General features: G+C 61.4%; 1 protein-coding gene across 1 annotated transcript; it reads left to right on the top strand.

Annotated features, from left to right (window-relative positions):
- Positions 1 to 7,761: 7,761 nt before the first annotated feature.
- ZIC3 (Zic family member 3) lies at positions 7,762 to 11,109 on the top strand (the record flags this gene model as incomplete). The annotated part of the gene is made up of 3 exons (XM_084534729.1): positions 7,762 to 8,809; positions 9,414 to 9,577; positions 10,114 to 11,109. The coding sequence occupies 3 exons, from the start codon at positions 7,762 to 7,764 to the stop codon at positions 10,294 to 10,296; spliced, it is 1,395 nt and encodes a 464-aa protein (XP_084390855.1). The 3' UTR covers positions 10,297 to 11,109.
- Positions 11,110 to 12,208: the final 1,099 nt, after the last annotated feature.

Here is a 12,208-nt window from a genome sequence, read left to right as displayed (position 1 = left end):
GTTTGGTAAAGAGAAGACACGCAAGCTTTCACAGCGGGATTTCTTTTCTAAAATATATCACACTAGCCTTTGAAAAGCGCCGCACACTATAAGGGAAATAAGGTTGCTTTATAGTGCGCTGACATTTCTTTAAAACACAACTAAGATCAAAAAAAGAAATAAAATGTGTTCCAAACACAATGTTTTAATTAGTTTATTCTGTGCATTTGCTTTTATCTGGTGTATATATCACGGATCCCCACCCTTTAATTAAAACAACTGGCTGCCTATACAACAGCAGAGACAAATGCTTAACTTTCTCCTTTGTAGCTACAAGCAAACGCAATTTACTACAGCTCTCAGAAGAGTTTTTAAAATAAACGTGGACGCCTTGAAAGCTATCGGGGAATGGGCGAAGGTAGCGGGAAATGGCAGTTTCCTGGCTCTGAAAACTTGGGAGGCAGCGGGGTCCCGCGGGCAGCCCTGCCCGCAGCCGCTTCTGCCCCCTGCAAGGGGACTTCGACGGAGTGGGGGCAAAGAGGTGCCTTCAGCTGGGAGCCGCAACTGGAGGGCTGCAATAGGGCTTTCGGTTTGCTTGGCTGCTTTTTGGAGTTGTTTTTGTTTCTCTATCTGTTTCTTTTTTTATTTATTATTTTTATTTTTATTTTTTTTTTCCCTTTCACCTCGGTGCTGCCCCATCGCAGCCAAGGTTAGCGCACCGGCTGCTGCCGGGCTGTAAGTCGAGGCACCTTTCCTAACACGAGCTTTGCTACACAAGGTTCTCGTTGCGGACCAGATCCTCCGGGGAGGGTAATAAAAACCATCGACTCCTTCACCCTGTGGCAAGCACACTGTTTACGGGGTAGTCAGTGGTGTCGGGGGGCCCCGTCGCTGCCCAACGCGCCCCGCAGCGCGGGGCCTGCGCGGGGCAGCTGAGGAAAGGCGGCATTCGATGGGAAAAATAAGGAAGGGGAAGGGGACTGGTCTATCGGCCCGAAATCTGGGGAAATGCAAAAGGGGAACGGGCTCTGCCCCGAGCCCCGTAGTGTTAGGCACAGGGTGATCGGCCCTGGTGGAAACATTTGGGCCATGCCCGCGCCCCAGTGCCGTTGTTCGGCCAGCTTTGGCCCCAAGGCTTCCAACGGGCTGTTACCGCCACAAGTCGCTCCCGTTGCGGGGCTGTTTCACCCGCGGAAGCGTGCGAGGGCTGAGGCCGGTTCGTGCCGGGAGCCGTGGCCGCCCTGCCCCGCTCCCAGCCCCGGCCCGCTGGGGAGGTCGCGCCCCCGTCGGGGCTCCGGGCAGGGGGAGCCGCTGAAGCGCTTCGTTCCCCCTCGCTGGCGAAGGGAATGGTGCCGGCAGAGAAAAGAGCGGCAGCGGTTTGTACCCCGCGGCTTTGCGGCGGCACCGCTTTTCCCGGGGAGAAAAAAGCAAACGGCAAAGGGAACGGGCAGATCTCCCCCGAGGGACCCGTGGGGACGGGTCTCCGGGCCGGAGGGGAAAGGAGGAGTCAGCTCTCTGCCCCACACCTTGGGGGAAAGCCTCGGCTGTTGACGGGAAAGTCGCTGGGCGATGCGGCCGAAGGGAGGATAGCGAAAGGCAAGCGGTGGGAACGGCACAGCCCTCGTTTTGATTTTTTTCCTAAGACCTTAAAGCATTCAACACGTTGTTCCAACACGTTCTGGGCTGGCGAAATCGTGTCCCCACCTTTGGGGGATGCCGGGGCGACGGGAGACACCCCCGTTTTCCCGTCGCCGGTGTGCCCGTCGGTGTGCCGAGCGCTGGTGTCCCGGCACGGCGCCGTCGGAGCCGGCTCTGGGCGCACGGCCCGACCCCACGGGCTGGAACCGGTGGGACCCGGCACCCCTCTGCTGGAGCCCACCTACGCCCGGTCCCCTCGAGGCCCCTCCGCTCCACCAGGGCAGGACGGGACGGCTCCGTGTCGGGGAGTCCAGGCCGGGAGAAAAGTCCCCAGCCCGGGGCCGCGGGGAGCCGTGTGTCCTGGGGAGGGACACTGCCGATCCCCGTCTCCGTGCCCTTCCCAGAGGTGGGAATAAAAGCTGGGAGCGAGGGGAAGCCCCGCGTTCAGGGCTCCCGGCGGCGGGGAGAGAGTCTTGAGCCCCGTGCACCGCAGGCTGGCCATGTCGCGGGTGCAGGTGTCCTCACAGCTTCCCTGGGGGGAGCTGCTGCAGGCTGGGAGGGGGGGGGCCCAGAGAGGGCTCCCCGGAGCCTGGCAGCTCCCCCCGTTTGGACCCAACAGCTAGAGACCGCTCTCCGCGGCCCCTGGGGATGCCGGTTCCAACGGGGATATTTGCACCCGAACAAGGGGCTTATTACCGGGGCTTACACCTGTTGCGAGGCCCTGGGGTGGTTCGACGGGGAGGGGCGGACAGGGTCGGGGTTGATTTGGGGACCGGGGGCTCACGTCCCCCTGCTGCCCCGTCCTCCGAGGTGCATTGGGGCTGCGGGGCAGGGTGCGGAGCGGCCCATCGCTCCCCGTGCGTGGGCAGAGGAGCGGGGCAGCCCCGGGGGGCCCGGGGCAGCCGTCGGGGGCCGGGCCGGGCCGCTCCGCAGCGCCGCCTGGTGCCCGGCTCCGCTCCGGGCCCCGCTGGAAGCCGCCGCCGGGCGGGAGCGGGTGGAGGCGGCTTCCGCAGCCCCGCTTTCGGCCCTGCTCAGTGGGCACCGGGTGGGCCGCTCCGGTCCCTCGTGGCCCCGTGGTGTGGATGCTCCGAGCGGCCCGGCCCGAACCGGCCCCCTAAGGGGGGACAGGGGGCGGCCGGGGCAGGGCGGGCTCGGAAACTGCCAGGGCTCTGGGGCGGCGACCCCGGGACTCCGGGGAAAGGGCGGCTCTGCCCCGGCAGCTGATGCCGGGTTGGCGGTTCCCGAGCCCGGGATGCTTCGCCGGAGCCCGGGGCTTGCGGTTGCCCCTCAGGGCTCAGTCACGCAGAAAGGCTGACTAAAGTCTGTGTCCCCCGCAAGAGCGGGACAATAGAGCCACCCTCCGGGTCACAGGTCACCTCCTCGCTGATTGAGATATTCGCCACTTCCCCCCACCCCCTCCGCTCCTCGGAGGACTTCAAGGGGGCGATTTCAAGGGGGCGGCCGGAGGGCCCGGATCGTCTCGGCCGGGCCGGGGTGCCGAGCCCCCCGCTTTCTCCTCCGCCCGCCCGGGGGGCTGCCCCGTGTCGTCCCGTCCCGTGCTCCCCCCCTAGCTTTGCCGGGGGCTTTTCGCCCTTGCCGGGGGGCTGCCCGGGGTCACTCGCCCCACGCCGTCTCGGTGCGGGCACGGCGCAGGGGCTGCCCGGCACCCTGCGGGGCCGCGACCCGCGACGTCCCCTGCCCCTTGGCTTTGCCTTGGCCGCCTTCGGGGGGTGGGGGGAACGGGGACGGGGACGGGGACGGGGACGGGACCCGTTCATCCCGCAGCCGCTTCAACTCCTCCTCGTGGTTTTCCCACTCGCTTCCGAACCCGACGCGTGTTTCCCAGCCGGCTGAGCGCGCAGCTGAGTTCCTGTTCGGTTTTGCAAGCGGAACTTTTCCCCACCGCCAGCACAGACGCGAAAATCCCCGACCCGGGTCCAAAAAAAAAAAACAAAAAAAAACCGGGCTGGTTGCTCCCGCGGCACCCTCTCAGCACGGAGCCCCGCGGCACCACCGTTTTGTCTCCCCTTCGTTTTTTTCTGCCTGGCCGGCCTTTGGCACCCCTCGCCCCCTCTGTTGCCGAAGTTCAGACCTGTTTACTCCAGCCCCTATCTCTGAAGTTCAAATGTACATGTGAGTCCCCTCCGCTGAGTGACAGCTGCAATGGAAACGTCGCGTTCGCTCCTGGTTTGCATTTAATTACACCGGAGGTGCAATATGTTTATGGCAGAAGAAAAGCTACTTGTCTTTACGCTTGTTAGGGATATTCATTTGTCCACGATAAACTGCGTTTTAAAAGGTATTTAGGGCGTATGAAATATTCCCCTCGCCGACCGGCTCGCAGGTCGGTGTGGGGGATTTCTTTTGCTGGTTTCCCGGGCTCCTTTTGCCTTTTCCTCACACCCTCGGCGGAGGGGACGAGGGAAACCCGCGGAGCCTCCGCTCCCGGGGCCGTTGCCCAGCCCCTGCCCGCTCTGCCCCGCTGCGAAATGTGCTGTAAGGAGCGGGCACCCACTGGGGACCATTTTTTCTCCCGCGCCGACCTGGCGCTGCAGGGCCCAGACCTGGCGCTCTTCCCTCCGGCGAGGCTCCCCCAGCCGTGCCCGGGTGCTGGGTCGGGGCAGAGTCAGGCCCCGGGAGCCCACCAGGGCAGGGCAAGGGCAGCACGGGGGGAGCCCGGCGGGGAGGGCCGGGGAGGGCCGGCCACCGAGCGGGGCACGCACGGGAACCGGGCAGCAGCGGGCACGGAGGGACCCGCACCGCTTCCAAGGGGCTTTGCGTTTTTTGTGGCTGTTAAATTCCTAAATCATCCCAAAGGGGGGAGGAAAAAAAAAAAAAAAGGTGGAGGAGAATTACACAAATATCTGTTCCTGACGTAAAGCAGGGTGTCTTTCTCCGCCTTCCCCTGCTTTGGGAGCACGACGAGAGCAGGAGAGCCTGCGAGACTACTTTTCCGGTTGCTGTTGTTTGCCTGTTTGCAATTGAGATAGATTTAAAAGGAAGAGAGATGTGATGTTCCCCCGCCTCTGAAAAATAAATACAGGAATTGGGACCGACCAGAAATACCGATGAATAAAAATGGAATTTACCAAAACGTTAAAATATATGCAAAATATATTATACATTTTATTATTATTACGAAAGCACGGAGAATAAAAATCATAGGCCACAGCGACAATGCGCTGAAATAAAACGAACGCGTTTTATGCCATTTTTGGTTCCCGAGCTGGCAGATTCCAGCTAGGAAGCGATCGGATTTAAACAGTGTCTGTATGTCCGTCTGGATATTGCTCGGCGCACACACCCGTACAAACTTGGCAGAGTAGAAATGGGAAACGTATAAAAAAGATTTATAGGTCAATTTATGTAGCCTGATCCGCGAGTCCACTGCGGCACGGCGGGGCTGCGGGCGCCGCTTTCTGCAAAGCAACCAAATACTCTCCGAAACGGCGAGTCCTCGCCCAAAGCTCCCACCGCTGCCTCTGATCCCCCCACCGCCGGGATGCTTTTCCCGAAGCCCCGCGGTGCCGCTGCCGCTGGCGCGCAGGGACCTTTTTAAGCAATAAATAAATAAATAATAATAAAAATAAATGTTTTTTTTTTTTTATTATTATTATTTTTTAAGCTTCCCCCGCCGCAGAGCCTCGCTCGCTCCATCTCCCCGGGCCGGAGGGCTGAAGGTTGCCCCCCTACCACCCTGCGCAGCCTGCCCGGGGAACCGCTGCGCTCCGCGGCGTGGGCACCTGAGCGCGCAGCGCGGCGCGGCCCCGGCGGCTCCTGGCGGGCACCCGCCGCCGCCCCCGGCCCGGCGCGGCCCCGGCGCATCCCATTAGGGGCAGACAATGCGCCGGGCTACACGTGAGGCCTCCTGCACAAGCAGGGGTCAGTCGCCCTCGGTTGCTCCAGGTCGGCGACTTCAGAGGCGCGGCCCTCCCCGGCGCTCAGCTGATGGGCTAATTGAATTATGCCCCCCCCTCTTTTTTTTTTTTTTCTCTCTTTTTTTTTTTTTTTTTTGGGTTGTAGTTGCCGAGAAAACCCACCACGTGCGGGAGGTAATTAATTACCCCGCCGCAGCGCTCCGCAAATAGTCAGGTAGAGCCACCACCGCTTCGCAGCGCCGGGGCGGGGTGGGGGGGACGGCTTCGCCCCGTTGCCCTCCGCCGCCGCCGGGCCCCGGGAGCTGCAGGATGGTGCCGGACAGCCCCGGCCCTCTCCGCTGCTCCCGAGGGAGGGCTGCAATCCTGCCCGGTCCTCGGCCGCTGCGCGCCCTCCGTTCCCTAGGGGAGGCCCCCCCCTTCCGCCTCTTGCCGTGTTGCGGGCTCGCCGTAACGGCAGCGAGGCACTCACCTTCCAACTTTGGGACTGTTCTTGGCAGATGTGGCCTGGGCAATTTGAGTGTTTGATGGGCACTGGTGTTACCTCTCGGGGAGATTTTATATCGGTGGCTTTTTTTTTTTTTGTCCTCCCTGCAAACCCTAAAATAAAGAAGGCGAAGTCTTTCCCGGGGCTGATTGGGGGGAACGATGTGAAAGGGCCGCGGTTATAAAGCGCTGCTTGAAGCAGGCTCTCAATGCGTCTCTGAACTTGATCAGATTTTACGTTTCCTGCAGAGAGCCGGCGGCGAGCCTGTGAGACCTGCCCAATAGACAGACTTGGGGGCTCAGCAAATCTCAGGATATTACAATTACAGCCATCTTTCTTTCTGCCTTTTATTTCCACTCTTGCTCCCCATAGTTCTTTGCAAATGCTTTCCAGAACAGAAAATGAGTGGATTTATAGCGCTGTCTGCAACTGATAATTGTTCCAAGGCTGAACGTTGCCTTTGCAAAAATAAAATTAACAAGAAAAAAAAAAAAAAAAAAAAGAAGAAAAAAAAAAAAGAAAGAAAGAGAAAGACGAAAAAAAAAAAGAGAGAGAGAAAGACGAAAAAAAATAAAGAAAGAAAGAGAAAAAAAGAACGATCAAACAAACGAGTGTACAAAAAATAGAGCACGGGAACCGCCACGCCGGGCGCTGCTCGGCCGTGCTCCGCGGCCCGGCGGGGAGGGCAGGGAGCGAGCAGGGACCCTTCGGTGCTCGACGCTGCCTCTGTCCCCTGTAGGGAGCGGGCCGGGGGGCGCGGGGGGACTCGGGCCGGCGAAGTTGGCCCCATGGGGCTGGCGGGGCAGGAGCGGGCTGTCCACGCTCGGCTCGGGTTCATGCAGGCGAAATGCTGCTAATTAAAAAAATGAACTGCGCCCCGCCGCTGCGAGCTCAGGCGGGCTTGGGGTTTAGTTTTGAAGCGGCGCGGCGGCTTCGTGCCGGCTTTCCGCCTGCCCCCTCCCCGGGAGAGGCGCCCGGGGGCCTTCCCCCCGCGGCGTGGGGCGGCGAGCAGCGGGCCGGGCAGGGGGGCAGCGCGCACCGGGACGGCACGGCGGGGGCACGGGGAACCCGCGGGGCTCGGCGCGCTTGTCCCCGGAACGGGGCTGCCCCGGGGGGCTGCGTCCGCCCCGTCCAGTGCGCCCGATCCCGTGCATCCCGTCCCGTGCATCCCGTCCCGTGCATCCCGTCCCGTGCGCCCCGTCCCGCCGCCGCCCCCCCCCCCCCCCCGTTTTACCTGCGAGCCGCGCACGCCCAATCCCCGTCCCCGACGGCTGCGGGGCGCGTGCCAATCAAACGGGGAGCAGCCAATGGCGGCCCGGGCGGCGGGTCAGCTGACTCGGCGGCCGGCGGCTCCCCATTGGCGCGGCGCGGCCTGGCCCCGGCGTTGGTTTATGTGCGAGGCGCGGGCGGGCGCCCCGTCAGTGCCCGACGGCGCCGAGCGGGAGCGGGGCCGCGCTGCGCCCTCGCCCTCGCCCTGCTGCGCTGCGCCGCCCGGCCCGGCCCGGCGCGGGGGCGGGCGCCTCAGGGGGCGGGTGGTGGTGGGCTCGGGGGCTTGGGGTTGTTTTTTTTTTTTTTTTTTAACCTTTTTTTTTAATTTTTTTTTTTTTTTTCCTTCCCCGGACGGGGGGTGCTCGCCCGCCCGCCGCGGGGGGTGGGGGCGGGGGCGCGTTTTGGGGTGGTTTTGCACTTTTTCGGGGGCGGGAGGGAAGGAAGGAAGGAAGGAGGGGAGGGGGAGGTAAGGAGGAGGGGGCAGGCTGCCGCCGCGCCGCCGGCCCCGCGCCCATGACGATGCTGCTGGACGGAGGGCCGCAGTTCCCGGCGCTGGGGGTGGGCGGCTTCGCGGCGCCCCGCCACCACGAGATGCCGGGTCGCGACGCCACCGCCGCCGGCATGGGGCTGAGCCCCTTCGGGGACTCCTCGCACGCCGCCGCCGCCGCCGCCTTCAAGCTGAACGCGGCCCCGCACGACCTCGCCGCCGGGCAGAGCTCGGCGTTCACGCCGCAAGCGCCCGGCTACGCCAGCGCGTTGGGCCACCACCACCACCACCACCACCACGCCGGCCAGGTGCCCTCCTACGGCGGGGCCGCCGCCTTCAACTCCCCCCGCGACTTTCTCTTCCGCAACCGCGGCTCCGGCATCGCGGACGCCGCCTCCGGCACGGCGCAGCACGGGCTCTTCGGCGGCTCGCCCGGCGGCTTGCACGGCCCCGGCGGCATCCCGGACACCCCGGGCTACCTGCTCTTCCCGGGGCTCCACGAGCAGAGCCCGAGCCACACGTCCCCCACCGGGCACGTAGACAACGGGCAGATGCACCTGGGGCTACGCGGGGACCTCTTCGGGCGGCCGGACCCGTACCGGGCCGTCTCCAGCCCCCGCACGGACCCTTACGGCGGCGCCCAGTTCCACAACTACAACCACATGAACGTGAATATGGGCATGAACGTGGCGGCCCACCACCATCACCACCACCACGGCCCCGGGGCTTTCTTTCGGTACATGCGGCAGCCCATCAAGCAAGAGCTGTCCTGCAAGTGGCTCGACGAGAGCCAGCTCAGCCGGCCCAAGAAGAGCTGCGACAGGACTTTCAGCACCATGCACGAGCTGGTCACCCACGTCACCATGGAGCACGTCGGGGGCCCCGAGCAGAACAACCACATCTGCTACTGGGACGAGTGCCCGCGGGAGGGCAAGTCCTTCAAGGCGAAATACAAACTGGTCAACCACATTCGGGTGCACACGGGGGAGAAGCCCTTCCCCTGCCCCTTCCCGGGCTGCGGGAAGATCTTTGCCCGCTCCGAGAACCTCAAGATCCACAAGCGGACACACACAGGTAAGGCCCCCGGGGCTCCGTGGCTGGGTGCGTGCCGCCGCCGCCGGCCCCCTGCGCACCCCTGCGGAGGCACCCGTACGAGTGCTAATGAAATCTCGTTTTCGGGGACTTCCGCTCCTTTTCTTCTCCTCGCTGTTTTATTTTTAGGCCCCATTGGCGTCTCTCCCAATTAAATCAGCGATACTTTTGTCAAAGTATTTTTATTTGTAGCTCCGTCCTCCGTTCAGCCCTCCGCACGGCCGGCGGGAAGAGGGGGGGAAGGCAGGAAGCAAGCGCTTTTCGGCTCGCATCCTTGAGTACGTCCCATAAAACTGTCCGAGCCGCTGAACTGCTCACGGGTCTTCTCCCTCCTCGGGCTCACCGAGCGCTGTCCCCGCCGGAGCACGGTGCGGGGCCGGTGGGAGGCAAATTCAAAGTAACAAAGGCTGACCCGAATTTACTCGGCACAAAACAAACCTCGCCGTCCCTCCTCCCCTTCATCATTTTTTTGGGGTCCTCGTGCATCCCCACGGTGGGGACTGAGCAGGGCAGAGGCCATCCTGGCAGGAGGCAGGTGGGGACGTGGAGGGGAATGGCCCTCCTTCACCCTCTCTGAATTTCGCAGGTGAGAAGCCTTTCAAGTGCGAATTTGAGGGCTGCGACAGGCGCTTCGCCAACAGCAGCGACAGGAAGAAACACATGCACGTCCACACCTCGGACAAGCCCTACATCTGCAAGGTGTGCGACAAATCCTACACCCACCCCAGCTCACTTAGGAAACACATGAAGGTAATCACTCCTGCGCCCCAGCTCTTTACTCCTTGAGCACGGACGCTTGGTCGCTGGCGTGCTCGGGGCCCGTTTTACTGCGGCTGAACAGGGCAGAGCTGCACAGCGCCCGCCGCAGTGCTCCCGGCATGGCCTGAGCGGTCCCTGGTGCCTGGGCCACGGCTGGAGCACAGCCTGGGGAAATGGCTTAGTTTCTTTTTGCACTGCCGCTGGTGCAAGTGCTAACCGGTTTCCAGAGCGTGGCTCTGCTCCAGAGTGCTGTGCAAATGCAGCCCCGTGCGCCGGGATGCTGCAGCCCCGCACACTGGGATGGTGCAGCTCCCTGTAACGCAGGGAAGTGGCTGGGAGCTGCGGCAGGCATTGCACCGAGCCGCCGGTGCTCCGGGTGACCGGCAGTACGTGCACCGCCTGCTTGCCAGGCGGGGACCAAGCTGGTGACCCCTGGTATCCCTCCTGCGTGGGGCAGCATCCTGACCTGGCTCAGCGGGGTGGCGGGGGGCCCTGGGCTCGTTCCCATCTCTGCCTCTTGGTTTTAGGTGCACGAATCCCAGGGGTCGGACTCTTCCCCTGCAGCCAGTTCGGGGTACGAGTCCTCCACCCCCCCGGCGGTGGGCTCAGCCGGAGGCAAGGACTCCACTAAAACGCCGCCGGCCGCCCTTCAGAGTAACCCCGGCCACAACCCTGGACTACCCCCCAATTTTAACGAGTGGTATGTGTGAAGGCAGCAGCTGCCCAGCCAGAGACTGGACCAAATGCGTTGGGAACAAGGAAAAAAGGACATGCCAAGCCAACTGCAGCTCACTCCCACGGAAATGGAGTTTCCACACCGACGACCGCATAGGGCTACACCTAGTTAACTGCCAGGATCCGGAGGGGGGTCTTTTATTATTATATTATAATTATTACTATTTTTTGCAAGCCGAGACGCTGGACTAGCCATGTCCTTTTCTCAGGATTGGATTTCTTTTTTTGTTGTTGTCATTTTTTTGCAATCGCAGTCGTTTCTTTGTTGTTTTTTTGTTTTGTTTTGTTTTCGTTTTCGTTTTGTGTTTGTTTGTTTTGTTTGGGCTTTTTTTTTCCTTCCCTGTCCCAGTACCTCTTCCTCCGATTCCTCACTTTTTATTTTTAATTTGTTTTGTTTTTCCTTCTTTCGGTGGGATGTTGACATGAGGATGAAAATTCTCCTTCGCCTTAGTGGTGATTGTTTAAACTTACAGTCTTAAACCGTGCCAAAGTCCTGTTATGTCTTGAACTTTCCTCTCTAGCTCTCCTGCTGCTTCTTTCTCTGCTCTCCTCCTCTTTCTCCTTCTCTCTCTCTCCAAGCATTACACTTGTGAATGTATTCTCGTCTGATGGGGTCGGTCAGTATTTTGCAGGATGAGGATGTGGTGTTTATTCTACCCAGATTGTGATGTTTAGTATAACAGTTGCCTTTTTGTAATAACTTTTTTTTTGTAAATACATATCCACGATGCCATATTTATCGTTCGTAATTTAATTATTGATACAAAGTGCCGGGAACTGAACAATATTTATGGGGAAGAAAAAATTGTTTTCTAACAAAAAAAAATACAAACAAAAAAAAATCAACTCTGTACAGCTTTTGGTTATAACTGCTTTAGCATTAAAAGTTTATTGTTTTGGAAAGAGCCCCCGCGAGCCGTTTTTAACCTCCTCCGTCCTCCCCGTTTCGGGGGCCGGGGGCAGCCGCGGGTGCCGCCGCGGTCCCGGCTCGCTGCCGCCGGGGCCGAGCCGTTGTTTTCGGGCCGGCGCTGCGGGAAAAAACCTCCAGCTCCTCGCCGCTGCTTCTGCTGCTGCCCCTTTGTCCCCGCCCTCCGCTGCCGAACGGCTTCGCATCCCCGCGACCTTCCCGAGCGGACGGAGCCCGGAGCCCGCGGCGCGGCGTCGCCGAGGGAGAGGAGCACCGGGGGCAGCGGGGAGCCTCGACGGGGTGGCCCCGACGGTGAGTACCGGGCCGGGGCTGCCGGCAGGGGTGCAGGGGCTGGGAGTCGGCACTGGGCTGCTTCCCGGAGGGGACATGGGTGACTTCGTGGCGTGCTGGACTTTATCGTCTGGTTTTGTTGTGTGTTTTTTTTTTTTTTTTTCTTTTCTTTTCTTTTCTTTTTTTTTTTTTTTTCCTTCTTCTTTATTTCTGACCAGGATGCAGCAAAGCGTCCCCATCCCTGAGAGACAGAAGGGATTGAGCCGAGAAATTTCACCCCAGAAACAACTTCTCCAGTGCTGCCCAGGAGCCCCAAGCGACCCGAGCGGCGGTGGATACCGCTCCCTGCAAACCTCTAGGCCCCGCTGCGGGGGATGCTGGGGGGGCCCGGCTGGGGCTGCAGCAGGGCCGGCAGCTGCGGCTCTCCTCCAGTGCTGCTGATTTAGGCGTATGACTCTGCATCCCCATCCTCTGTCCGACTGCAGGGACCTTGCTGCAGGCTGAGCCCCGTGGCGGAGGAAGGCAGGGACCCCCCGGCTCCCCAGGCCCCCCAGCTCTGCTGGCTGTGAGAGGTCCCAGACGGGCCCATCTTGAACTTGACTTGGGGCGCTGCGGGCGGCTGGGGCTGCCCTGTCTTCTCCCGCCTGCCGCGGGGTCTGCTTGTGCAAGCGACCCGTGAAACCTTGCAT

Source organism: Aythya ferina (genome assembly GCF_964211825.1).
Source record: "Aythya ferina genome assembly, chromosome: 13".
NCBI classification, from domain to species: Eukaryota; Metazoa; Chordata; class Aves; order Anseriformes; family Anatidae; genus Aythya; species Aythya ferina.
This window is presented reverse-complemented; position numbering and strand designations above follow the sequence as displayed.